This window comes from Orycteropus afer, unplaced genomic scaffold (genome assembly GCF_000298275.1).
Source record: "Orycteropus afer afer isolate SDZICR_OR568_19922 unplaced genomic scaffold, OryAfe1.0 scaffold00094, whole genome shotgun sequence".
NCBI classification, from domain to species: Eukaryota; Metazoa; Chordata; class Mammalia; order Tubulidentata; family Orycteropodidae; genus Orycteropus; species Orycteropus afer.
The window spans coordinates 1,431,105-1,459,095 of NW_006921681.1; the positions used below are offsets into that span (position 1 = coordinate 1,431,105).

Consider the following 27,991-nt stretch of genomic DNA (forward strand, 5'->3'; position numbering starts at 1 on the left):
GGCCCTGTTGGCCAGCAGGGACCCTGCCCGCATTCCAACCCTGTGTACAACACAAGGCAGTGGCTGGAGCAGTCGCCGGCACCCCTTTGAGGCATGCTGTCTGCTGTTTCTTGGTCAGTGGCACCCTTGGGGGCCTCCCTCTGCTCACACCTCCCTGTGGGGGCGGGAGGGAGAAAACAGTCCTTCCTTGGCTGATGCCATTCACAGAGGGAATGTAGGGAGGCCACCCCCTCCTCCTCATGGAATCCTCAGGGCCCCTGCACCTCAGTCCCCCAGAGCCACCCTTAGCCTGGCCCTGGGGCAGGTCTTTGTCTCCCTTTCCCATCACCATCCCCAACTTCTGTCTTCAGCCTTGTCTGTGCTCCTACCTACCCCCTGGGCTCACTGTCCCCAGAAATGCCAGCACACTGGCCCACCTGCCCGCTGCCCCCAGCCAAGTCACTCACGAGGCAGTGAGCGTAGAATTGAGCAGCAGGGTGGTCCTGATTCGGTAGAGCTGGGCCAGAGTCAGCTTCCTGTGCTGGGCAGAGATGCTTTGGAGGGACTCGGACTGGACTCTGGGTGAGGTCCCTGAGGGCAGCTCCCTGTGCCTCTTTCTGGTGGGGCCTGTGGGCTCCCCAGCTGGGCCACTGGCTCTGTCCTCTGATTCCGACAGCTCAGGGCCACTAGCAGGGCTGGGTGCCCCCTGGCCATCCCAGCGAAGCCCAGCTTCCTGAGGAGAGCCCTGAGTCCTAGCTCCAGGGGTTACAGTGGTGGCCAGGCAGAGCTCCGATAGGCTGCGACTAGGTGCTGGGGGTGCTTCACAGGTGGCAGTCCCTGACAGCAACTGGAGGAGGCTAGCCTCCGATTTGGACTTGAGCAAGTGGGGCAGGCAGGGCAGCAGCTGGACAGGGGTGCGGCGGCGGAGACGGGGTGAGGGTGGTGGTGAGGGAGCTTGAGGCAACTCTGGGGGCTGGGGCACTGGCTCTACTACAGGGGCTGGGGCTGCAAAGTCCTGCAGGGAGGTGGGTGAAAGGGTGCCATAGGCAGAGTCCATGGAGCACGAGCGGCCGTCCACTGGGCCGAGGGGCAGCAGCTCGCTGGTGGGAGTGATGGAGGAAGCTGTGGTGCTGAGGGAGGTCTCATCTGACTGGGAACTGAAGGCGCCTCCCTCAAACTCAGGTGAGGACAGCATCTCCCCAGGTTCTACTACCACCATGGCCAGGGTCTCTGTGGAGCCGTCCGAGACACTGTGGGGCCCGGAGGAGAGAGTCAGGCCAGCCAGAGGAAACCAGCACGGTGTAAACCCTCACCCCAGCAGCTACCGTTAATCGATCAGACTTCACTATCCCCTCCTAGCCTGTGGCCAGAGACAAAGTGCATATATGCAACACACATGCACATGCACATGAACACACATGCCCACTGAGATTACAGCATGAGGCCTTTTGGAGGCAGGAGGCATGGCTGGGCCCTGTCCAGTGTCAATGGCCTTGGAATTGGGAGTCCTAGGGTGGAAGCCTGCTCTGCTGGGACCTGCTGGGAGGTCTGCGGAAAGCATACCAGTGCTGAGAGTCCAGGCTGTCGTTGCTTTTGCGCAGGATGGTGGGAGAGCTGGCAGCCGAAGCGCTGCTCTCTGCATCTTCCTCTTCCTCCTCTTCCTCCTCCTGCTCCTCCTCCTCCTCCTCCAAGCTCTGCAGGGGCTGCTGGCTGCCTGGCTGCTCCTGTGCACGCAGCTGCTGCAGCTGGTTCTGCAGGCAGGGCGGGGGCAGATGGTCTGTGAGCAGCACCCCCACCAGGCTGCCCTGCCCACCTCCCTCACCAACACACTACTCTGCCCTCACCTGGGCATTGTAAATGGCATCCACCCAGCCACGGCATAAGGCCTGGCCGCTGGCCTGGAACGTGTAGGCTCCCACAGCACTGTGGAACTCGTTTAGGTGGATGAGGAGGAAGGATCCTGGTGAGAGAGAAGCCTCAGTCAGCCAAGACCATGGCCCCTCCCCCCACCAGCCTCTACCCAGAGCAGGGGGGCTGGGGCTCTTCACCAGGGTCCCGTAGCTCCCGACACACAATCTTGTCCACGAGTAGTGGGGGCCTGATGACTCTGGTCCTCTCGGCCTTCTTCACTGCCTTGGTCACCAAGAGCAGGTCCGTGAAAAGGAAGCAGTACACGTCCATCTGGGTGGTCGGGAAAAGGAGAGGACTTTGGGGTCAAGGCTAGGATCTTGGGGTCTCAGGAAGGGACCCTCAGTCTGTCTGTTGGAATGCACTGCTCTGTGTGTGTGTGGGGGGTGGGCAGGAGTGGGGGGGAGGCTTGATTCTGACAAACATCTTCCCCATTCACCTCCCAAAGTGAAACTATAAGTAAAATTGAAATGAAGACACTGAATTGTACACCAAAAAGTGGCTAAGGTGGCACAGTTTTTGTTATATGTCTATTTCATCACAATAAAATTTATTTTTAAATTCTAGTAAAAAAGAAATGAAAATGAAAATGATTTTCTTTTATGGAGCTATACAGTTGTGGTTTATTGCAATGAAAAGTTTCCATTTAATTAAGAGTGATGGGGAAATTCTGAGACAATGATAATGGCTGAACAACATAACAAACAGCTAATGTCACTGAATTGTACGTGAGAAGAATACTGAAAAGGCAAACAACTGCAGACGTATATGTACCACAATAAAAACAATTTACATTAAAGGCGGGGGATGGAACCAGAATGGCGGTCACGAGAATGTGTATGCACCTTGAGCAGCGTAACCAAGGTCACTAAACAACTTACGTGGAAATCGTTGGATAGGAACCTAGACTGCTATGTCAACATTCACCAAAAACACAATAAAACATGCTTTCAGGAAAAGAAGGGGCTGGTGAGAGAGAATGGGGAGTTATTGCTTAATGTTTGAGGAGGTAAAGATTTGGAAAAAGATAGCAGTGATAGTCACCAACACTGTGAATGTGATCAATGATACAGAATTATATACTTACAAGTGGCAAAAATGGCAAATTTTATGTTGCACATATTTTACTACAATAAAATTAAAAGAAAAGAAAGAAGAAAAGGGAGGTAATTTTAAAACCACAATTTGTGGGGTAAGTAGTACAGCAATCAAGGCTCTAAGCAGTTCCTGGCTGCCCTTCCACCCAGGACTTCCCATGGCACTGACTGGTGAGCAGGCCTGGCCCCTCCTGGGCAAACAGTGACCCTGCAGAACAAGTAGAGTTGTTGTTGGGTTCTGTCAGTCAACCCCGACTCATGGCAACCCCAGGTGTGCAGAGTAGATCCACTCCACAGGGTTTCAAAGCTGTGACCTTTCAGAAGCAAATCACCAAGACTTTCTTCCAAGGTGCCTTGGGGTATGTTCAAATCACCAACCTTTTGGCTAACAGTCAATTCAATGTTTGGGCCACCCAGGGACTCCCTATATGTGAAGAGTAAAACCAGTTAAAAAACCAGTTGCAGTTGATTCAACTCTGACTCATGGCCAGCCCAGTGTGTCAGAGAAGTGTGCTCTACAGAGTTTTCAACTGGAGGCAAAAATCTCACCTCTCATTTGACCACAAAGTCAGTTCTCAAGTCACCAACCACTGACTTGGCAGCTGAGGACCACCACAGGGCGCCCCTAGGATGGGCAGTCTAAACTCACAGGGCAAGAGAGAACGGAGAAGGGGAGGGGAGGGGCCCCTAGAGTCACCTTGCTGTCTTTCCCCTCCTTCATTCTCAGGCTCCCCTCCAACAGCAGCTGCCGTGTCTCTTCCAGGGAGGCCCCGGGGATGGGCACTGTCAAGTCCAGCTGCAGAAATTCCTTCAGGAGCTAGGGGGCAGAGAGAGCAGGTAGCTATAGGGGAGGTAAGGCATCTGAAGTGTCATCATAGCTTGAGTCCTTAAGTGAGGTCTTGTGAATAGCCCATCTACCAGTTTGGCCCTTCTCCACACCCCCACCGGCACAGGCGCCCACCTTGTCCACTTCGTCGTTGCTGCCCTCCACCACCTCGTAGGAGTCAATGCGGCTCACCACTGCGGCCAGCCGCTGCCGTTCCTGTCGCTGCCGCATGCACGCGTTCACGTGGTGGATGAAGCGCTCCACAGAGCTGATCTGAAGAGGGGGAGGGGTTCAGTCCCAGGGTGGGAAGAGGTCCAGGGAGGGTCTGTGAGCAGCGGGACCCCACCCTCCAGTCTGGTTACCATGGTGATGACAGCCTCTTTGGCTCGAGGCTCATCAGTCTTCCTCAGCAGGGACTTTAGCAGTAGTGGATACTTGGTGAGCCGCTGGTGGGGTTTGGCCAGCATGTCACTCAGCTTCAGCCGCTGGCACTGCTGGTGCTTCTCAGCCCACTGTGGCAGGGTCCCAGGAGGGGGGCTCAGGCAGGCCCACTCACCACGCAGCCCAGCCCTTGGGTGCACACACCTCTGGCAACCCCCACCTGGAACCTGCAGCCCAGGCGCCTCCCGCCTGCTTCCGCTCACCACCCAAATTAGGCCCTCTCACCGTGATGTACGCCCGGAAGAGGTCGTTGTCGCGTAGCAGACCGCGCATGTATTCCATGCAGCCCTCCTCCTCCATGCAATACCGGATGTAGGGCTTGAAGAGGGAGCCAAACTGGTCCAGGGCAAAAAAAAGAACCAGGGCACCATCACTGCAAGCTTACTGCAGGCGACTTGCCACCAAACGCTTCGAAAGCCCTTTCTCACTGCATTTTCACAGCCCCAGGGGTGGGCAAGATTATGATCCCTGTTTTCCGAATGAGGAAACTAAGCCTCAGCGAAGGGACAACCCTCGGCCATATAATTAGTTGATGGCCAGGTGAGGACGATTCCAACACAGACGAGCCACTCGTCATCTTGCCTCCGACCACTAGAGGTCGTGCGAGATCACCGGCCAGAGAGAAGTTGGGACGTACGCAGATGGGATATCGGATGGGATTGGAGCCTTCCGGGCGCCTAGACCAGTCTCAGTGTCGCCGCTTGTGCCCAGCCCTGCCCGTACCATCTTGAAGACCTTGAGGAAGTCCCCGGGCTGCAGCAGTGCCCGCGTGCGCCGCGCCTTCTCCAGCACCGGCGCCATCACACTGCTCCACAGCCCACGGTGCAGCCGTGCGATCTCTGGGATGTTGCTGAATAGGCGCTCGGCCTCCACCTGTGCGGGACAGGAGGTCCGCTTGGCCTACCCCTTGGTCTCCCCCACTGGCTGGGCATCTGGGAGGGGCCCCTCGGCTGGGCCTGCCCCTCGGGCCGAGCCCTCGGGTAACCCCCATCCCACCCTTTCGTAAGCTCCTCCCCGATTTCCGCTTGTCACCACCACCTTCACCAGGCCCCGCCCCCTTCCCAGCACCGCCCTCCCTCTTCCCTGCCCCAAGGCCAGTCACCACCGCACCTCACAAAGCAAGCCCGACTCTTGCAGGTTCAGGAGACAGCACAGGAACAGCTGTGTGGGTAGGAGGCACAGCAGCTCCAGGAGGGGTTTCCCTTCAGTCCCCACCCAGGCTCATAGGCACCTCACCTGTTCTCCCTCTCAGGGAGACCTGGGGCAGCCAGGGACAGAGAGGGTTTACCTTCTGGGTTCACATTGGGAGGGGCAGGGGAAGGCTCTAGACCCAATGGCCCACCTGGGGGTCACCGAGCCCAGACACCCGAAAGCTCTGAGAAGACTGGCCTTGCAGCCATGCCTGGGCCTCTCCTCTACCTCTGCCCTGGTTCATCCTTGGAGGTTGGGCTCAGAGGGTGCTTCCTCCAGGAAGTCTTCCTTGAATACCCAAGCACAGGATACCTGTACCCTTCTGTCCAAGTGCCTACACCTGTACCAACTCAGTGCCTATCCACTGTCTCTCCGTCTAGGGTGTGGGCTGTAGGCACCTAGCACAAAGCAGGTCTTCAGAAATGGCTTTGAACAAGTGAGGTAAGGAGTGGTCTCCGTTAATTTGGCTCCACTTAGCCAACTTGCTGAACCCTCTACCACGTGTCTGGCCAAGGGAGGCTCTGCTCCTGGAGATAACAGCCTTTCTGTGACTTTACTGCCGCCTTTTGTTTTGTGACACCTGTTCCTTTTGAAAATGCCTGTGCTGCCCTGGAAGAGGCCACAGGTGGGGGTGGGCCAAGGGGGCGGTATGCCCTGGACCTGCATGGCCCACACTCACGTTGGTGATCACCCGAAGCTTTTTGATGTAGGAGGCCTCTGTGTGCAGGAGCTCCCACACCGCCTCCTGCTGGTGACACTGCCGACGTGTCAGCTTCTGAGAGGAAGTGGAGGGAGGGTCACCCAAAGTGCACCAGGCTGGGCAGAGGGGCCCAGGGATGGGGTGCCACCCTGCATGCAACTCCTCATTTTCCAGGTTCAGACAAGGAGGTCCTGAGAGAGGCAGGCCACCCTCAGTACCACTCAGCTCCTGGGTCAAGACGCTCAAGTGTTGAGGCCTTCCTGTGCTGCTAAAATAGCCCAGTAACCCAGTGACTTCTCTGGGCCTCAGTTTCCCCAAAGCGGGTTAATACCAACAGCAGCCCCTCAGGCTTATCCATGGAACATCCTATGAGGAGGGCAGGGAGGGGGTGCCAGGCCCAGGGCTGCACCCACCTCATGCCCATCAATGAGCTCTCGCCAGCTGTCTTCCAGCCGCAGGCAGGCATTGTCCTCGTCTTCGTCCTCATCCTCTTCTTCCTCCCAGGAGTCGTGGTCAAAGCGCAGTCTCCGGGGTAGCCGGGGCAGCCCAAAGAGGCTATAGGCGTGCAGCTTACCCTCCAGCTGCTCCATCTTGTCCATCTCCTAGAAGGTCAGGGTTGGGGTTCAGGGTCCAGCCAGCCACCTGAGCAGCCGGCTTCCCTGTCCCAGGGCTCATGGGGCCACATACCCGGCCAAAGGCACTGGTGCTAGGGCCTGAGCTGAAGAAGCCACTGAAGCGGCTGGCCGCCCGGTTCTTCCAGCTGTCACTGCCCACACTGCTGGGCCCACCACTGCTGCTGCTGGGCAGAGAGCAGCCGGAGGAGGCAGGGGGCTCCTGCCCAGGGATGCTTACCTCCCCCAGGAACTCCAACATGTTCTTGCGGCGGCGACCAGGGGCCTGGTGAAGGAGGGGGCGTCAAGCCAGCTTGGCCTTTCAGGCCCCCACCGTGGTGGGTCTCTAGGACTACAGGCCGGCCTGTTACATGGGAGGGTCTTTGCACCTCCACCCTGGGATGCCACCTCTCCTGGGACGCACCCATGCTCTGGTGACTGGAAGGTCCAGACACAGATAGATACACCTGGACCACTGTGCCCCAGCCACAAGCACACACGTGAGGTGGAAAGAAACACACAGAGCTATACACATACATATTCACATACAGATGCACTTATTAACACAGCTCCCAAGGCATATCAGAGACACACAGCCAGTGACACAGAATCCCTGAGTACAAATGTACAGGCCACACAGACTTTACACACACACACACACACACACAGAGTGGCTCCTTGGTCCCTTGAAGACGCTTGGAGACAAGACCCATCACTCTAGACACAGGAAGGTTCCCATGAGAACCAGCCCCATTTCCCAGAAAAGGAAATTAGAACCCTGAGAGGGTGTAGAAGGGGCCAAGAGTGCCGGAGCCCAACCTGGGACCCCCTCCTCAGCTCTGTCCTGGCATAGTCCCTCCCCCTTACCAAGATGTCAACACTCTCCCGGCGGTTCTGAGGGTCCCCGCGCTCCAAGGTGGGGGCCCCGGCCCCGGCCGGCCGCAGGATTGGCAGACTCAGCGACTTGGAGTCCTTCACTCCCTGTTCCACCTTGCCTTCATCCCCAGGCTTGGCTGGGTGGTGTTTGGGGACAAGGAGACATCCTCAGTACCAGGTCCAGCCTAGTTTTCCTGAGAATTCAAACTAAGGCCCAGCCACCCTCCTTCTGCAGCCTCACCCTGCTAGTACCCATCACACTGCCTGACACAGACACCTGTATGGTAATGAGCTATTGGGGGCCTTGGCCAATGGCAAGCTGAGCCCAGGAGGAAGCTCCCATCTCTGGAGGCCCAGCCAAGTCCTACGCACCCGCCCAGCCTCTGGAGCCTACCACTCACCTTTGACCCGCAGGTAATGTCCTCCGAACCTGTAGGCCTCAAAAGTGAGGGACAGGGGCGTGTTGGACTGGTCCAGGTAGATGTCCACTTTGCCCAATGCAATGCCCTTCCTTTCAAACACAGGTAGCAGCACCTCCCTGCCCCCAGAATGGGAAGTGTGGACATGAGGGGGACAATCATGGGAGCCCCCCCATCCAGGCTATATCCCCAGCTCCACTCAGTCATCCTGACAAAGGGAGGTACACTCGGAATCACACACAGGTACATATAGGTGTGCGCACACATCTCTTTGCTGCTCACAGAGGTTCACATGCACTCTCTCACACGTCTACACACAGGGCCAACACGCCCATGCCCTTACCCAGTCTGCACACCAGAGAACACACCGTCACCCACGTGTCATACCCAGGTACTAGGCCACACACACATGATTGGAACATGCAGGTGTACAGACTCGTCACATGTTCCCTTAGGCTGGTGTGCACATCACATGGGTCTGCACACAGGTGTGGGAACTGAAGCACACACAGGCCACCACGCAGACAAAGTCACACCTGCAGAGACCTGGGAGGCCACATCTACTCCCCCAGCCCTGCCCTACCTTCAGCCCCACCAAGCCCTACCCCAGTGACTTCTTCTTCATGGCTGGTACGATCTCCGTCTCGATATCCACGTTCAGGTCAAATTTCAGGGTGAAGCACTCCTTGCTTGGGTCCTGGAAGGACACACACCTACTGGCCTCTCTACTGCCATGCCTCATCCCACCCTGTCCACCCCAAGGCCCAGGATGGGAACCCCAACAGGGAAGAGAACACTAGGATCACCCCAGCCCGCCTCTATCCCAGGAGGCCCCCAGCCCCTCCTGCCTGAGGAGGTCCTGGAGCGCCCCCACCTGGCTGAGATGGGCACTGCTGGGTACTGGGAAGGATGGTGAACATGGGGCACACTCACTCCCCACTCCAGCCCTCATCCTGGAGTTCAGAGCCAAGATAGGAAAGGGCCTGGAAGGGCAGGGGCAGTTTGGAGGAGGCTGGCTGGGTGCACCCCTCTGGCAGCCCTGGGAACCCCTTACATCTGTGTGTCTCCTCCTCGCTTTCTTTTTGGAGAGTCTTAAGCCTGTGCTCTTCCGGTCCCTGCAGGGAAGCGGTAAGGGTAGAGATGGGAAGTGAGCAAGGGCTCCCACCAGGAAGGATGTGAATGGGGGTGGGTTACCCAGAAATTCAGGGGCCTTCAGGCAAGAACTGGCAGCCACAGGGCTGTGCGCCCTCTAGTGGCCAACACAGGCATCACACTCAATGGTACCTTAGAAGTGGGGTTTGGTCTGACATCCTGAAGGCTGCCCAGACTGGGGCAGCCTCCTCCAGGAATCAATGCAGCAGCAAGAGTGGGAAGGGGTTCTGGGAGCATCTGGTCCCTGCATCTCTGGTCTAAGACCCAGGCCTGGGACCCTTACCCCTATCCCCCATGTACCTGATCTGCCCCCCTACTTCCTCACCTACCCTTTGCCATCCATGGAGCCTTCCTCCTCCTCCTCCAGGTCCACCACAGGACTGGTTCGCGGGGGACAGGACCGGGTAGACACGTTCCGGGCCAGGACAGAGCCTGAGGAGGAAAGTAGGAGGACTATGCCTGTTTCTCTCCAGCCCCCTCCTCAGCCTTCCAACATGGCCATCTCCAGAGGGCCCACTGCCTATCACCTATCCCACTAAACTCACTAGGGGCCCATGGTTCTGTGAGGAGGAACTCAGTCAAGCCTTATCCTCCATCACCCTAGACCCCAAAGGACACATGGGACCTGGATGATACCCCAGGTAATACTCTGTCCCAACACAAATCCCCCTATGGGCTCAATTTACCCTCTACAAAATGGGGGTAACAAAGCCCTGCCTGTGGGATTGCTGCAGGGAGGGACCAAAGTCCACGGCTTTCTCCTCAGCCCCTCCTCCCTCATGCTGTGATCACACTTAACTTCACTGGGGCCCTGGAAGAGGGGGAAAAAGTTCTTTTTTGTCCTTTGGCTCAGTGGAGAAAGCAGGCAAAAATCAAACCAAACTCACTGCCACTGAGTTGTATCTGACTCATAGTGACCCCTCTTGGGTTTCCAAGGCGGTATCTCTGCAGAAGTAGATTGCCCAACCTTCCTTCCAAGGAGTGGCTGGTGGGTTTGAACCGCCAGCCTTCTGGTCAGCAGTCAAATGCCTTGGCACTATGCCACCAGAGCTCCAGAAAGCAGGCAAGGGACTGGCATTTTCTCACTAGGCCTGGGTGCCTATAAGCCACCCCTTACAGACAGCTGGCAGTGGGCCTGGGGCAGGTCTCTATTTAGCAGGAGGGTTTCTTGCTCCTGCTACAATGTCTTCCTGACTCCATCACCACCACCACCACCTCAGCACTGCCTCAGCTCTGCCAAGCAGCCTGGCTCAGAGGATTTTCCCTGAAGTGACAGCAGCTAGGCCTATCCCCCTACCCTGAGGCCCAGCAGAGCTGGGAAGAAGGGGGCTTTCCCCACGCCCGGCCCAGGCTGGGGGCAGAGGTGGCTGCAGACCCAGCCAGATCAACAGAGTGCCCTGGCAGGAAGTCTGCTCACACTGCCTTGCTGAAAAACTTGTGGAACCAAAGGAACCAGGACTCACTTGGGTTTTGTTACAGTTGTATTTACAGTTGACTCTTGGCAGTTTGAAGGCCCCGGGCTCTAGGGGCCAGGCTCACCTTGGGGCGGCAGGTCGAAGCGGACATGCCCGTCATAATGCATGGCGCTGTGGAACTTGCTGTCACAGGCCTCGCAGAGGTTGAGGGGTCCCCGGCGGTGCAGCTGCTGGCAGTCAGCGTGGTGGCATACCTGTGGCAGGGAGGACAGGGCAGAGGATCAGGCTGGGCACTGCACTGGACAACTGGGGCTCCTGATGACCTGTGGGCTCACCACCGCCCACAGGGAGCCTAACGAGCATTAATTCATTGGCAAACGTTTCCCAAGCACCTACTACCTGCCCATTCCTGTGCTATGCCCTGAGGTGCTAAGAAAAGCAAAGTCAGCCCTTTGAGTATGCAGTCTACAGTGGGAGACTTGGAGTAACTAGGGCAGCCTCCTAGGTGCAGGTAGGCTGCTGGGCTATCATTTGGTCTGGCCAGCTCAGTATGAAGCAGAATGCCCTGAGCCCCTCTGTCCAGGCCCTCTGTCTTCAGTTTGATGGGCTGCCTAGTCCCTTGGACACAACTGGATTCCTAAAACAAGTGTGAAGGGGGTTATGGAGCAGTCAAGGAAAGGTGGTTGGGGTCTAAGTGCCCAAGAGCCACTAGCGGGTGACTGGACCTTGGACTTACTGGACTGCCCTTGTCTACCCTCTCCCCTACTCTCCTACGCAACTTTCGTATCTTCTCTGCCCTCAAACCTCCAGCAGCCCTCCCCCAACTCACTCCCTACTTTGCTTCCTAGGGAACCAGAAGCCATCAGGAGATCCCTAAGCTCTGGTCACCATATCCACCCACTTGCACCAGGTGGGGGCTGCAGATGACTCTCCCTCCTTCAATCTGAGGCCACCAAGATCTCACTGTGCCTGTTGCTGGAAGGTGGGAAGACACAGCTCAGCACCGCCCCCACCTCCCCTCCCATTAGCATTCCAACATGCTGTTATCCATCTTATAAAAACAGTGTGTTGGCACACATGGAAAAAATTAGTCCAGGGGACTAGTGGACCATGTGAACCTCTGCCTATTTTTCCATGACACCAGAAGAACTAGATGGTGCCCAGCCACCACTGTCAACCACTCTGAAAGGAATCAAAGTAGGAGATCCTAGGTAGAGTGGGAGAAAAATGTAGAACAAAACTCAAAATTATAAAAAAGACCAGGCTTACTGGTCTGATAGAGACTGGTGAAACCCCCAAGACTATGGCTCCTAGTCACCCTTCAGGCCTATAAATGAACTCACTCTTATGGCTTCCAGCCAAACGACAAGAGTATAAGGTGAATGTGTACATCAGGTAGGTACACTCATTAGAACTATCAACCATGGGAGATCAGAAGGGCAGTTATTTGCACAGGGAGATAGCTCAGAGGGCAGAAATGCATAGAAAGAAGGACATAGGAAAAAGATAACTATAGAGAGGAAGTGGGAAGAAAGATGTTACACTGTAGGGACTGCAATCAATGTCATGAAACACAATGTGCAGGAACACAAAATGTATACAAAATGAATTTGCTCTGTAAACTTTCACCCAATTCACAATTAAATAAAACAATAGTAATAATACAAGTAGTGTCTTGGTTGAGGCATTTGTTTGTTTCTATATTCATTTGGAGAAACTCTGTAGGCTTCTGAGATGGGTTGGCCATAAACTTTTAAGGAAGCCACTCACCAGACCTGGATCTTCTGAGGTGCTACTGGGTGGGTTCAAACAGGCAACCTCTGGGTTACTAGCTGAGTGTATACCACCTGCACCACCCAGGGACCTTTAAAACCAGTTCTTGGGCTCCCTTAACCCTCCAGCTTTGCTGTTGTTGTTAGCTGCCATCAAGTCAGCCCTCGACTCCTGGTGGCCCCACACACAGTGAAAGGAAACACTCCCTGATGCACCATGCCCATGCTTCGTTGTCGACTGGCCCATCGTGAGCCATAGGGTTTTCGTCGGCTACTATTCAGAAGTAGATTGCCAGCCTTCTCTTCCTAGTCTGTCGTAATCTGGAAGCTCCACTGTAACTTGTTCAGTATTGTAGTAACACCTGACCCTCCACTACAGAACAATGATGGCTGCGCATGGAGGGCACTGGTCAGGACCAAATCCAGGTTGCTCACATGGAAGGTGAGAAGTTACCTCTGAACCACCACAGCTCCCTCTAGCTATCACTGCTATCTCTCTCTCTTTTACAGCCAAAAACTCCCTAAAACAGGTATCTATACTCTCTTATCTCCTATTCTCACCTCTCATTCTCTTTATTTTCTTTTTCACAACTTTTGGTTTTAGAGTATTTCAAACCTATAGAATATTTGAGAACAGTACAATGTCATCCATATACCCTTCTCCTAGATCTCCCACTTGCTAACACGTGGCCACACTGCTCTATCTCTCATACTCTTTCCACCCCCCCATCCTTCCCCTGGTGCAGAAATCATGACACTTCCCCCTAAATATGTCAACACGTATCTCCTGAGAACAAGGGCATTGTCTCGCAAAACCTCAATGTAACAGCCACACTCAGAAAATTTAACGTTGACATAGTAATATAGGAGTCCCTGAGTGGCTCAAACGGTTAATGCACTGACTGCTAGCCAAAAGGTTGGAGGTTTGAATCCACCCAGAGGTGCTTTAGAAGAAAGGCCTGGAGACCTACTTCCAAAAAATCAGCCACTGAAAACCCTATGGAGGGGGGAGGGAACACTGCCAGACAGGTAGAGACAAGTATTGATTGGGTGAACGGAAAGGCAATGTTCCAAAAGCAAGTGACCAACACAAGAACACTAAGGAAAAGGAAGACACTGAAAGGTGCACAGGAAGTACAGACAACAGAGATAAACCCTGTTATACATTCAATACAGCGTTATCAGGGATAACAGACATTAATCTACAGGCATACAGATGGGTAGACAAGCTAAATGATCAGGTATGTCTAGGCAAAAGAGAATATACTCATGAGCATATGTAAGGTTGGCAGATGATATTTCTACATATGTGTTTGCATGTGCTGCAAGAATGTCCATATAACTACAACCAACAGGAGACAAAGTTGTAATAACTTCTTAGGCACAGTCAACCACCCAGATGGAGTAAGTTGTTGGACCTGTGGGCTTGGGACCATGGTCATGGGGGGCATTAAGCTCAATTGGTATAACATGCTACACAAAAATACTGTTCTACATCCTACTTTGGTGAGTAGTGACTGGGGTCCTAGAAGCTTGCAAGAGGCCATCTAGATGCAACAAGTCTCTCCTTGCCCAGAGCAAAGAAGAACAAAGAAAACCAAAGATATAAGGAAACAATTAGTCCAAGGGACTAGTGGGGCATGTAAACCTCAGCTTATATGATCATGAGACCAGAAGAACTAGATGGTGCCTGATTACCACTGTCAACCACTTGGAAAGGGATCAGTGAGATCCTGGGTGGAGCAGGAGAACGATGTGGAACAAAACTCAGATTCATAAAAAAGACCAGGCTTGGTCTGAGAGAGCCTGGTGAGACCCCTGAGACTATGGCCCCTAGTTATCCTTCAGATCTGAATTTAACTTACTCCCGTGGCTTCCAGCCAAACAATAGACAGGCATAGAGGGTGAACATTTACATCAGATACACTCCTTAGAAGGATCAGTCATGGGAGAACAGAAGGGCAGTATTTGCACAAGAAGATAGCTCAGAGGGCAGGAATGCATAGGAAAGGACACAGGGAAGAGGTTCACTACAGGGAAGAAGTGGGAAGATGGCTATTAGTTACATCGTGGGGACTGCAGTCAATGTCATGAAACAAAATGTGTATGAACTGCTGTATGGAAAGTGAATTTGCTCTGTATACTCTAATCACAATAAAAATTAAAACAAACAAACAAAACCCTACGGAGCACAGTGCTACTTTGCGCGCATGGAGTTGCCGTGAGTCAGAGTCAACTTGAAGGCAGCTGGTTTGGTTTATAGCACCATTGTTGTTGTTTATAGAACTAGATAGTTCATATTCACATTTTCCCAGTTGCCTAAACAAGGTCCTTGGTAGACTTTTTTCCCATCCAGGACCCGATCAAGGATCACACTCGGCACTTGGTCGTGCCTCCTCTTTGTTCCTTGAAGAATGAGACCTCAGATTTTTTTTGTCTTTCATGACACGACATTCTTGAAGAGATGAAGCCAGTGATCAGGCAGAAAGTCCCTCTGTGGATTTGACCGACGGTCCCCGGGTAGTCTCAGGTTAAGCGTCCAGGCAGGGACACAAGAGGGACCTGAACTTCCAGGTCCTTCTCAGCAAAGCCCATGATGCCAGATGGTTTGGTGAGGCTCCCACCAGATCTCACTGTACTTTGTAAAGTACTTTTTTTCCCTTTTGTAACTAATCAACCTGTGGAGTTATCATTTGCAGCTCCTGTTCCCTAATTAGGAGCTCTGGTGGTGTAGTGCCTAAGGCATTTGACTGCTAACCAGAAGGCTGGAAGTTCAAACCCACCAGCCACTCCTCAGAAGGAAGGTTGGGCAATCTACTTCCGCAGTGATATCGCCTTGGAAACCCAAGGAGGGGTCACTGTGAGTCAGATCTGACTGGAAGGCAGTGGGTTGGGTTGGTTCCCTAATTATCTCACACCTCAGCAGCCTCTGCCCAGTTCTGCATACCCAGTGACTACTCCAGTAGTTTCAGATAGGGATTTTCTAAGTCTACTATTCTCTCTCAAACTCTCTCCAATCAAGTTTTTGCCTCATTGTTACATGGAACCCATTCTTCTCAAGGTCACTCAAAAACCTCCAGACCGCTAAAGCCACTGCTCCATTTGAACTTGACTCACACAGCTGTTCTCCTCCCAACAGCTGCTTCCTTGGCCCCCAGAAGCCTGCAATCTCCTGATTCCCCTCTCATCTCTCTGGTTGCTCCATCTCAGTCTCCTGGGGAGTTTACTGCCCAACACCCCTGTTCTCAGACCTCTTCTCCTTTTAGCTACAGCCACTCTCTTGGGGACCATAGCAGTCTCATACCTTGAAGCACCATCTACTTGCTAAGGTAGTTTAAATCTCCAGCAGGTTCCCTGCCTCTGGACTCTCCATGTGGATCCCAGCAGCATCTTACATATAACATGACCATAAGTGAGCTCCTGAGCTTCTCCCTGCACCTGTCTCAAGTGACAATTCCATTCTTCTCGTTGCTCAGGCCAGAAACCTTGGAGTCACCTTTAACTCTTTCTGTTACACCTACATCCAGCCAGTAGGGAAATTCTATTGGCTCCACCAATAATATGACTGTTCCACAGTCAGCCCCGGGCCTTGCTCTGACTGATGATATTGAGCTTCTCCATCATCTCATCCCACAGATGGAGTCGATCTGATTCCTGTGTACTCCATCTGGTGAGGTCCATGTACATATAGTCGAGGTTTATGCTGTTGAAAAAAATTATTTGCAATGAGTAAGTCGCTGGTCTTGCAAAAGTTTATCTTGTGATCCCCATCATCATTTCCATCACTGAGGCCACATTTTCCAACTACCGCTGCTGCTTCTTTGTTTCCAACCTTCACATTCCAATCACCAGTAATCATCAATGCATCTTTGCATGTTTGACCAATTTCAGATGGCAGAAGTTGGTAAAAATCTTCAATATTTTCATCTTTGGCTTTAGTGGTCAGTGTGTAAATTTGAATAATCGTTGTATTAATTGGTCTTCCATATAAAAAAACTCACTGTCGTCAAGTTGGATCTGACTCATAACAAACCCTCCTTGGGTTTCCGAGGTGATATCACTATGAAAGTAGATTGCCCAACCTTCCTTCCAAGAAGTGGGTGGTGGGTTTGAACTGCCAGCCTTCTGGTTAGCAGTCAAATGCCTTAGGCACTACTCTACCAGAGCTCCTGATCATCTGTATAGGTATATGGATATTATCCTATCACTGACAGCACTGTACTTCAGGATGGGTCTTGGAATGTTCTTTTTGACAATGAGTGTGATGCCATTTCCCCTTCAATCTGTCATTCCCAGCATAGATTGTCTGATTCAAATGGCCAATACCAGCCCGTTTCAGCTCACTAATGCCTAGGATATTAATCATTATGAAATATCAATCACTATTTCATTTTTGATGACTGCCAATTTTCCTAAATTCCTACTTCATACATTCCATGTTCCAATTATTAATGAATGTTGCAGTTGTTTCTTCTCATTTTGAGTATACCCCATCAGCAAAGAAAAGTTCTGAAACCTTGACATCATCCCTGTCATTAAGGTTGACTCTACTTTGAGGAGGCAGCTCTTCCCCAGTTGTATTTTGAGTGCCTTCCAACCTAAAGGTCTCACCTTCTGGCACTCTATCAGATAATATTCCACTGTTAATCATAAGGTTTTCAGTGTCAATTCCTTCAGTAGACCATTATATCCCTCTTCCTAGTCTGTCTTAGTCTGGAAGCTCTGCTGAAACCTGTCCATTGGTGACCCCTGGTATTTGCAATATCAGTGGCATAGATTCTAGCATAGCAGCAACATGTAAGCCACCACAGTACAACAAACTGACAGATGAGTGGTGTTGAAGCTGAAGAATATTAAAACAAGTCAATGAGAGCCAAAACATGACTTTAAGTATATTATACCTGAATTTAGAGACCATCTGAAAAACAGATTTGATGTACTGCAAAAAGGGTATGGGGCAACATCCTCGGACCTCTTCTAACTTCGCAAGGGGGAGACAGACTCACCATCAGCACCCCAAGGTTCATTCCTTGCTGTCCTAGGTAAGGGGAGCCTATTCTTAGGTCCCTGGAATCTGAACAAGAATGCTGTTGCTTTAAATATCCAAAATGGCACTGCTTGTAAATATTCAAAATGGCTGCACCCTCCCGAAAGTCCACAGCTCAGTTTGTCTCCTTCTTTGCTGCTTCCCTTTTTCGTCATCAGCCACCAGTGCAGTCGTCCATGCAGCCCTTCGTGAGCAGGGTCAATTTTCAGGTTAATTCTCAGGTCCTAATACCACTTGGAAATATTCAAGCTGTCCATGCTGTCAGGATAGCAGCTCCATTTGTCTCCTTATTCACTGTTTGCATTCAGGCTCTTCTACTAGTTGGTGTTTAATCCACTTCTGCATCCTTCCTTTCCAAAGCTCAGGGTTCCAGGATTGTCTTCCGTATGTGTGTCAGTTGGTTTCTCTTTTCTTTGTTGAAGAGGGTCTATGTAGTTTGTCTGCCTCTTCTGCCTTCCTGCCAGAAGTCTCCCAAGGCTTATTCCTACGAAGCCAGACATGCTGTCACCCTCCAGCCTTTTTACCAATTCTGACACCAACTGTCTCTTCCACAGCACTCACTACTTCTCTGCTGGGTTCGATAATTCATTGCAATGACCACATAACTCACAGATAATACTCACAATTATGGGGTTTATTAGGGAAGTAACATACAACAATTCAGATTCAGAAACGCTCAGGATACAATTCTTCAAACAGGACAGACAGCCTCCCCTCAGCCATGCCCAAAGGCACACCTCTCTTTGGCCATGTGCCTCCCCCCTGCCTTCCTTGGGCAAGTGTTACAAAGCTCTTTCAACTCTGCCAATGGGGTCACCTAGGTACACCCCATTCTGCCAGTAAGCCTCCTGCCCAAAGGCACTCAGCTTTCTCGTTCTGTGGGCCAGCAAGCCTGCTGCTCTGTCTCATGCCAGTCTCTCAGTTCTTTTGCCACCAACTCTCTGCCAGTCATCTCAGCCAGTCTGCATTTCTCTGCCAAGGAGGGCCAGTGCAGGGATTTTGGGTCCAAGGACATGGTCCACTCCACCTCCAACTCTTCTCTCTTGATGGCAGTGAGATCCCCCCTTCTGCCTCTAAGAGGGCTCATTCATTTTAAGCCTAGCAGAATGACAAAAATGACCAACCCCCATAATAGGGTTCCATACACCTTAATTCTATGGTCTCACCCCCACAAAGGTGCCATGTACCTTATTTACATTACTAACAAGCCATCCAGTCCCCTTGGTGGGCCACAAACACCTTACATTTGCATAGTTCCACCCAGTCATTTGGTGGGAGTCACAGACCGTGGCTAGAAGACGTATACCAAGCAATTCACTACACTGCACACACTGAACACTAACTACCAAAGACCAGACGAGTTGTAGGAAGACATTAGGAACATCATAGATAAGGAAAGCAAAACCCAAACAAAAACTGACTGCCATCAAGCTGATTCTGACTCATAATGACCCCAGATAGGAAAGAAAAGACTAAAATGGGTATCAGAAAAGACTCTGAAACTTGCTCTTGAACATGGAGTAGCTAAAGCAAATAGAAGAAATGATGTAAAAGAGCTGAACAGAAGATTTCAAAAGGCAGATTGAGAAGACAAAGTAAAGTACTATAATTAAATGTGCAAAGACCTGGAGTTAGAAAACCAAAAGGGAAGAATACGATTGGCATTTCTCAAGCTGAAAGTACTGAAGAAAAAAATCAAGTCTCAGGTTGCAATACTAAAGGATTTTAGGCGCAAAATATTAAACGATGCAGGAAACATTAAAGGAAGATGGAAGGAATTCACAGAGTCACTGTACCAAAAGGAATTGGTCAACGTTCAACCATTTCAGGAGGTAGCACATGATCAAGAACCAATGGTATTGAAGGAAGAAGTTCAAGCTACACTGAAGAATTAGTGAAAACAAGGCTCCAGGAATTGACGGAATACCTATTGCGATGTTCCAACCAATGGATGCAGTGCTGGAGGCACTTGCTTGTTTATGCCAAGAACTTTGGAAGACAGTCACCTGGCCAACCAACTGGAAGAGATCCATATTTGTGCCCATTCCAAAGAAAAATGATCAAACAGAATGTGGAAATTACTGAACAAAATCACACGCAAGTAAAATTTTGCTGAAAATAACTCAGAAATGGTTGTAGCAGTGCACAGACAGGGAACTGCCAGAAATTCAAGCCAGATTCAGAAGGGGATGTGGAAAAAGGGATGTCACTGCTAATGTCAGAGCAATCTTGGATGAAAGCAAAGAACACCTGACAGATGTTTACCTGTGTTTTACTGACCACGCAAAGGCATTCAACTATGTGGGTTATAACAAATTATGGATAACATTGTGAATAACGGGAATTCCAGAACACTTCATTGTACTAAAAGGAAACTGCACCTAGACTAAAAGGTAGTCGTTCAAACAGAACTGCATGGTTTAAAATCAGGGAAAGTATGCATCAGGGTTATATCCTTTCATCATACTTATTCAATCTGTATGCTGAGCAAATAATCCGAGAAGCTGAATTACATGAAGAACACAGCATCAGGATTGAACGAAGACTTACTAACAACTTGCGATATGCAGATGACACAACTTTGTTTGCTAGAAGCAAAGTGGACTTGAAGTACTTACTGATGAAGATCAAAGACTAGACTTCAGTCACAAAGAAAACAAAAATCCTCAAAACTGGACCAGTAAGCAATATCACAATAAATGGAGAAAAGACTGATGTTGTCAAGGATTTCATTTTATTTGGATCCACAATCAACCCCCACGGAAGCAGCAGTCAAGCAATAAAATGATGTGAATGTCACAAAACAGAACGTGTATAGACTGCTGAACCAAAAACCAATTTGCTCTATACACTTTCACCCAAATCACAATAAAAATAAGTAAATCAGATGACAAATTATACCAGGCAAGTCTGCTGCAAGAGAGCTCTTCAAAGCATTCAAAAGCAAAGATGTCACTTGGAAGACTAAGGTGCGACTGACCCAAGCCATGGTATTTTCAATCGCCTCACATGCATGTGAAAGCTGGACAATGAATAAGAAAGACCGAAGAAGAGTTGATGCCTTTGAATCGTGGTGTTGGCGAAGAATACTGAATATACCACAGACTGACAGAAGAACAAATCTGTCTCGTAAGAAGTACAGCCTGCCTCTCACACTTTAGTCATATTATCAGGAGGGACTATTCCGCTTGGTAAAGTAGAGGGTCAGCAAAAAAGAGAAAGACCTTCAAGGAGACGGACAGACACAGTGGCTGTAACTATGGGCTCAAGCACAGTGACAACTGTAAGAATGGCGCAGGACTGCGCAGTGTTTTGTTCTGTTGTATACAGAATTGCTGCGTCTGGACCAACCCAACAGCACTAATCACCACCACCACCTTTAATATGTGTATCTTCACCCGACCGGTTCTCACCAGCCTGCTCTGTCCCGTCTCCTCTTGCCCAAATTCCCTCAATGGCCTCACCCTGGTCTCCCTACTTCTACCTCTGCCACCCATAGTCTGTTCTCCATGAACAGCCAGAGCGGAGCCTGGAGTCACTTTATATCTACTCGAGTCCATGGGTGGTGCAAACAGTTACTGTGCTTGAAAGGCTGCAAGTTCAAATACAACCAGAGGCCCTCAGAAGAAACTCCCGCGATCTGCTTCTGAAACTCAGCCAACGAAAACTCTATGGGGCATAGATCTCTGATATACGGGGTCACCATGAGTCAGTCAACTCCACGGAAACCAGTGGTAGATCTACTCAAAATCTCCCAGTGGCTTTCTATGTCACTCAGAATGAAAGCCAAAGTCCTTGTATTGGTGCCTCTTGGCATCCTGCCCTACCCCTCCATCCCGCCTCACTCCGCTCCACTCACCAGATTCCTGGCTGTTTTCTGACATGCTCCTTCAGGCACACCTCTGAGTCTTTGCATCCTCTACACCCTCTGCCCCCCATGCTTTTCTCTCGGGCATTGAAACACCTAGCTACCTTATCCCTTCTCTTCCTGCAGCTCTTTACTCACAAGCCATCTTCTCATTAGAAAGGAAGCTTACCAGTTTATGCTAATGGGAGCAATTCGAGAAAGGCAAGTGAGGATGGTTGCACAATTTGAAGGCTACAATCAGCATCACTGAATTGTGCACGAAGAAACTGTTGAGTTGGTGTGTGTTCTGCTGTGTGTATTTTCAACAACAAAACTAAATAACTTATGTTTTTAAAAAGTCACCTTCCCAGTTTTCTGAAGTTTCATCCCTCTACACACCTGTCTCCATCCTCCTTTCCTTTTCTCTCCGTAGCACTTACCACCATCTAACACTCTATGTCTTTTCCTGTGTCTCCTCCACATACCGTCAAGCATGGCAACAATAAAGATTTTAGTCTGATTCACTGCCAGACCCAGACAGTCCTTGGCTGCCTAATAAATATTTGTTGAATTAATGAATGCAAGCAAAGGAGAGCCGTGAAGAGTTTCTGGCTGGGGGAGAGTCCAATCAGAAATTTTTGAGACACATGAATGGTTAGGCGCTTGACTACTAGCCACAAGGTTGGCAGTTCGAACCCACCCAGAGACACCTCAGAAGAAAGGCCTCGTGACCTGCTTCTGAAAGGTCCAGCCTTGAAAACCCTGTGGAGCACAGGTCTACTCTGTACACACGGGGTTACCATGAGTTGGAATCGATTCAACAGCAACTATGACAACAGACAGCATGAGGATGACCCAGACAGCAGAGAAAGTGGCTGAAGGGAGGCAGGGAGGAGGTGGCTAAAAAGGCTGATCTTCATTATAATGTGGTTGTCAAGTGCCCAGGCCTGCACTGAGGGCTTTACATGTGTCATTTTTCTCCCATCCCAGGAGGTAGGGGCTATTCTTACACTGTTTTACAGGAGAATAAAGTAAAGCTCAGAGAGGTTAAGTAACTTGTCTAAGATCTCACACAGAGACAGTAGAGCCAAGAGTTAAATCCAGTGTGTCTAGTTTCAGATCTCAGGATTTTGACCACATGCACACCATCTCCTAGACATCTGGGAAGGGCAGAGGGAGACTGAAGGGCTATGGAAACAGGAGGAAATAAAGTACAGTTCCATGCTTGCCTCCATCAGAAAGAAAACAGCAGTCAGCAGGTGGTACTCTGGGCAATGGGTAGGGGTCAAGAGTTCAGGGGTCACGGGCAGGCCCACTTCTCAAGGAGATGACTTCGTGAGGCTGGGCCCCAGGCAGGCAGCTGCAGACACTATGATCCAGATTCCTGATGGTAGCCTGAGCACCGGGAGGTCTGGTAGCATAGGGCCTAAGGCACTTGACTGCTAACCAGAAGGCTGGTGGTTCAAACCCACCAGCCACTCCTCGGAAGGAAGGTTGGGCAATCTACTTCCATAGTGATACCACCTCAGAAACCCAAGGAAGGGTCATTATGAGTCAGGTCCGACTCAACGGCACACAACAACAGCCCGAGTGCCAGTGGTCCGACTCCCCACTTTCCACCCTTTCCTCCCCTTCATGAGGTTTTCAACTGTGCCCCCCAAGTTGAAAAGGTGAGGGATTTCACTGGCCCAGAGCAGCTATTTCTGTCAGCTATCAGAGTTCTGCTGCTAGAGAAGTTGGAAAAGTGTTGCCTTCAGCCAAGGCTCTGCCCCCTCCCAGAGCATCCCAGGGCACTGAGTGGAGGGCAAGCTTTGCAGACTCTGGGAGCCCTGCAGTGACCACCTCCTCTTGGAATGAATCTGGGAAATGCACCTGCCCTACTGTGGTCCTTCTTCCCAGGGTACCCCCATCTGCCAGCTCAGCAGCCCTCTCCTGTGTCCAGCCTGTGTCACCCTTTTCAAGCCTCTCCACATGCTGGCAGCCTCAGTTTGCCAGTGCCCAGCTTGGCACTGGGCCATGGGGCTGTAGACCTGCCAGTCACCCAGGCCCTGGTTTACAGTGGGTGGCAGGGTAGGAGCCATGCTAGGTTGTGGGATTACTGAAGCAGGTCTCTAGGGCCTTTCCAGCTCAAATACCCAATTCTGTGCCACAATCTTATTTTTTAAACAAATTCAATGAATGTTCAAGCTACCTCCGACTCATAGCAACCCTGTGTACAATAGAACAAAACACTGCCGAGTCCTGCACTAGCCTCACAATCCTTGCTGTGTGTGAGCCCATCATTGCAGCCACTGTGTCCATCCAGATTGTAGAAAGTCTTCCCCTTTTTCATTGACCCTCTACTTTACCAGGCATGATATCCTTCTCCAGGGCCTGGTGCCTTCTCACAATACGACCAAAGCAGATGAGACGAAGCCTGGCCACTCTTACTTCTAAGGAGCATTCTGGCTGCACTTCGTCCAGTACAGATTCGCTTTTCTGGCAGTCCATGGTATTTTCAGTGTTCTTCCCCAATACCACACAATTCAAAGGCATCAATTCTTCTTCGGTCTTCCTGATTCATTGTTCAGCTTTCACATTCATAGGAGGCAACTGAAAATGCCATGGCCTGGCTAGGCACACCTTACTCTTCTCCAAGTGACATCTTTGCTCTTTAAAAGGTCTTTTGCAGCAGATCTGATGTCTTGACTGCTGCTTTCATAGGCATTGATTGTGGATCCAAGTAAGATGAAATCCTTGACAACTTCATTTTTTTCTGCATTTATCATAATGTTGCTTATTAGTCCAGTTGTGAGGATTTTTGTTTTATGTTGAGGTATAATTTATACTGAAGACCTTCTTTGACTTTCATCAGTAAGTGCTTCAAGTTCTCTTCACTTTTAGCAAGCAAGATTGTGTCATCTGCATATCACAAACTGTTAATGAGTCCTTCTCCAATCCTGATGTTGTGTTCTTCTTCATAGAGTCTAGCTTCTCTGATTATTTACTCAGCATGTAGATTGCACAAGTATGGTGAAAGGATATAACCCTGATGCACACTTGTTCTGAGTCTAAATCATGCAGTATCCCCTTGTTCTGTTCAAATGACAGGCTCTTGGTATATACATAGATTCCTCATGACCACAACTGACTATTCTGGAATCTCCATTCTTCTCAATGTTATCCATAATTTGTTATGATCCACACAGTTGAATGTCAAGTATATTCTTCTTTTTTGGATTTCTAATTCTAGATCTTTGCACATTATAAAACTGCTTTGTTTTCTTGAAGCGCCCTTTGAAATCTTCTACTCAGCTCTTTTATTTCATCATTTCTCCCATTTACTTTAGCTACTCTCTGTTCAAGAGCAAGTTTCAGAGTCTCTTCTGACATTCATTTTGGTCTTTTCTTCCTTTCCTATCTTTTTAATGACCTTTTGCTTTCTTCATGTATGATGTTCTTGATGTCATCCCACAACTCATCTGGTCTTCAGTCATCGGTGTTCAATTAATCAAATCTATTCTTGACTGCTAACCAGAAAGGCCGGTGGTTCAAACCCACCAGCCACTCCTCAGAAGGAAGGTTGGGCAATCTACTTCTGTAGTAATACTGCCTCGGCCACCCAAGGAGGGGTCGCTGTGAGTCTGAGCCGACTCGACAGCACATAACAACAACAACAACATTCTTCAGACTGTCTCGGAATTCAGGTGGGATATAATCAAGGTCATATTTGGCTCTCATTGGCTTAATTTTCTTCAGCTTCCATTCGAACTTTCACAGGAGCAACTGATGGTCTGTTCCACAGCCAGCTCCTGGCCTTGTTTTGGTTGAAAATATGGAGCTTCTCCATCTTGCGAGGACCATGTGTATAGTCACCATTTATGTTGTTAACAAAAGGTATTTGCAATGAGTAAGTCATTGGTCTTGCAAAATTCTATCATGCAATCTCCTGTGTCATTTCTATCACCAAGGCCATATTTTCCAAGCACTGATGTCGCTTCTTTGTTTCCAGCTTTTGCACTGCAATCACCAGTAATTATCAATACATCTCGATTGCACATTTGGTCAATTTCAGACTGAAGAAGTTGGTAAAAATGTTCAATTTCTTCATCTTTGGCTTTAGTGGTTAATGCATAAATTTGAATTTATAGTACTAACTGATCTTCTTTTTAGGAGTATGGATATTATCCTATCACTGACAGCAATGTACTTCAGGACAGATCTTAAGGTATTCTTTTTAATGATGACTGTGATACCATTCCTCCTCAATTTGTCATTCCCAGCACAGTAGACCATATGAATGTTAGATTCAAAATGGCCAATACCAGTTCATTTCAACGTGCTGATGCCTAGGATATCGATCTTTATGTATTCCATTTCATTTTTGACAACTTACAATTGTCCTAGATCTATACTTCATACATTCCATACTCTGGTTATTAATGAATGTTTGAAGCTGTTTCTTCCCATTTTGAGTTGTGCCTCATCAGCAAATGGAGGTCCTGAAAGCTTTACTCCATCCACATCATTAATGTCGACTGTACTTTGAGGAGGCAGCTCTTCCCTAGTCATATTCTGAGTGTCTTCCAACCTGAGGGCCTCATCTTCCGGCACTGTATCAGAAAATGTTTCACTGCTATTCATAAGGTTTTCACTGGCCAGTTTCTTCAGAATGAATGGCCCCATCCTTCTTCCCAGTCTGTCTTTGTCTGGAAGCTCCATTGAAACCTGTCCACCATGGGTGATTCTACTGGTATTTTAAATACCTGTGGCATAGCTTCCTGCCTCACAGCAACATGCAAGCAAACCACCACAGTATGACAAACTGACAGGTGGTATCCACCGAATGCACAGAAGATTTTACACAGATTCACTCCTTCTAGCAGATTCAATATTCAACAGGTATTTATTTAGCACCCACTGTTATGGTTAATGTTATGTGTGTCAGCTTGGCTAGGCTACGATTCTCAGTAGTTTAGCAGATAACGGCCTAGGTGCTGTTCCATAGTGTAATATAATGTAATCACCTTCCACGATATGAGCTGATGTGACTGGCCAATTAGTTGAAAGGGGAGTTTCCTTGGAGGTGTGGTCTACCTCCAGACTATATATGGATATTCTGGCAAAGCTCACTCTCTCCAATCCCCACCTGACTTCCAGACCCTTGGATGTAAGCCTGCAGAAGTTTCCATCCTGGCCTGCCACCTGACCTACGGATTTGGGACTTGCCAGCCTCAAATGAATGAACCATTTCCTTGAAGTAAATCTCTTTCTTTCTCTCTCTATATATATCTCACTAAGGAGCTCTGGTGGCATAGGGCCTAAGGCACATGACTGCTAAACGGAGGGTTGGTGGTTCAAACCCACCAGCCACTTTATAGAAGGAAGACTAGGCAATCTACTTCTTTAAAGATTCACCACCTTGGAAACCCTACGGGGGTTGCTGTGAGTCAGAATTGACTCCATGGCAGTGAGTTTTAAGTGATACATCTCACTGGTTTTGCTAAGATACTTACTGGGTGCTTTGTCCTGTGGGAGGGACAGGGCTCCCTTGAGAAGAAACTCTGAGGACTAATTCCTTAGCACTCTGATGGACTTTGGTGACCATGACCACCACCACTAATAATAATAATAATAACTGGACTCAGTGCCTCCATTCTCCCAGGAGCCCCTAGGCTCACTCAGAGATGCTGAGAGCAAGGTGAACAGAATGGCAGGCTCAGGATCTGAACCAGACTGATGTTTCCTGACTTAACCAAGCATGAGGTTCAGTAACTCCCAGAAGAACCAAAAGCCCACTGGGAAGGCAGAGGTTGGGCAGAACCTCCGGTGGGCAGAACCTCCCTGGGCTGATTTTCTTTTCCCACCTCTCCTGATGCCTCCATCCCCAGAAAGCAAGGAAGCCCCTTCCCAAAGCCAGACTTCTGGGTCCCTTCTCTCAGGCCCATGTGCCCACACCCTCTCCTGCCAGCCTACCCACCATGCCCAAGCTCTGGGGACAGCAGCCATCTCTGACTGTATGGGAGGAGGGCAGCAAAGTCTGGTGCAGAAGCTCCCAGGGCTCACTCCAAGGGAAGGGAGAGTCCACTGGATGGGAGGGACTAATGGGGCAGTCCATCATGGCTGCTTCTCCAAGACAGGGCATGGACTACACCTTACAAAAACGGGGTGGGGAATTATGGTCAAGTCCCCCCCACCACGTAGATAGGGGCCCAAAGTTACTCTTCCCCGCCTCACACAAAAGCTCAGCCAGAGCCAGGAGGTGAAATAAGCCTAACAGTGGTGGGAGGAGGGATGTGGGCAGGGCCTGAGGCACAGGAAGAAAGGGGGAGGGGGAGCCCCAGAGCAGGCTCGCAGGTGTGTCCGGAGGGAGGCCCAGACAAAGAGGCCACAGGTCTCGGCTCCGCAGGCCTGGACCCCTCGGTGGGGGTGGGAGGACCCTCAGGGGTCCAGGCCCCGCCCCTACGGTGTACAGCTCAGGGTGGGGGTGCATCGGCGGCCGAGTACCCTGCCCTTGAGCCGCACCCCCGCCCCAGCCTCCGGCCCAGGACCGGGACTGAAGGCAGGAATCCCGCCCATGCCCCTCGTACCTGGCCTTCACCGTCGCGTGTGCGACCCCCAGCCCAGAAGAGCACGGAGTCGCGGGAGGGTAATCCGGGGCCAGGCCTGGAAGCTGCTCGGCGCCCGGAGACGCCGGGGCCCGTCCCCATGGCGGCCGGAGGAAGCAACGA

The 27,991-nt window shown here is 50.4% G+C and overlaps 1 protein-coding gene across 1 annotated transcript; it reads right to left on the minus strand.

The window, feature by feature from the left end:
• Positions 1-442: 442 nt before the first annotated feature.
• PLEKHG5 (pleckstrin homology and RhoGEF domain containing G5) lies at positions 443-27,970 on the minus strand. Its single transcript, XM_042781191.1, has 20 exons — positions 27,851-27,970; positions 10,740-10,869; positions 9,530-9,632; positions 9,103-9,163; positions 8,654-8,745; positions 8,031-8,167; positions 7,621-7,766; positions 6,830-7,039; positions 6,556-6,744; positions 6,122-6,217; positions 5,362-5,412; positions 4,975-5,124; positions 4,477-4,587; positions 4,173-4,322; positions 3,946-4,083; positions 3,682-3,801; positions 2,028-2,160; positions 1,824-1,939; positions 1,543-1,730; positions 443-1,229 (listed from the first exon to the last, which is right to left on the minus strand). The coding sequence occupies exons 1-20, from the start codon at positions 27,968-27,970 to the stop codon at positions 443-445; spliced, it is 3,228 nt and encodes a 1,075-aa protein (XP_042637125.1).
• Positions 27,971-27,991: the final 21 nt, after the last annotated feature.

Excerpts from the sequence above, each read along its gene's own strand:
- PLEKHG5 (XM_042781191.1), bottom strand. The coding sequence starts at position 27,970 with ATGGGGACGGGCCCCGGCGTCTCCGGGCGCCGAGCAGCTTCCAGGCCT. Across the intron at positions 6,218-6,555 it reads AGCTCATTGATGGGCATGAG|AAGCTGACACGTCGGCAGTG; the intron begins GTGGGTGCAGCC and ends ACTTCCTCTCAG. Across the intron at positions 5,125-5,361 it reads AGTCGGGCTTGCTTTGTGAG|GTGGAGGCCGAGCGCCTATT; the intron begins GTGCGGTGGTGA and ends TGTCCCGCACAG.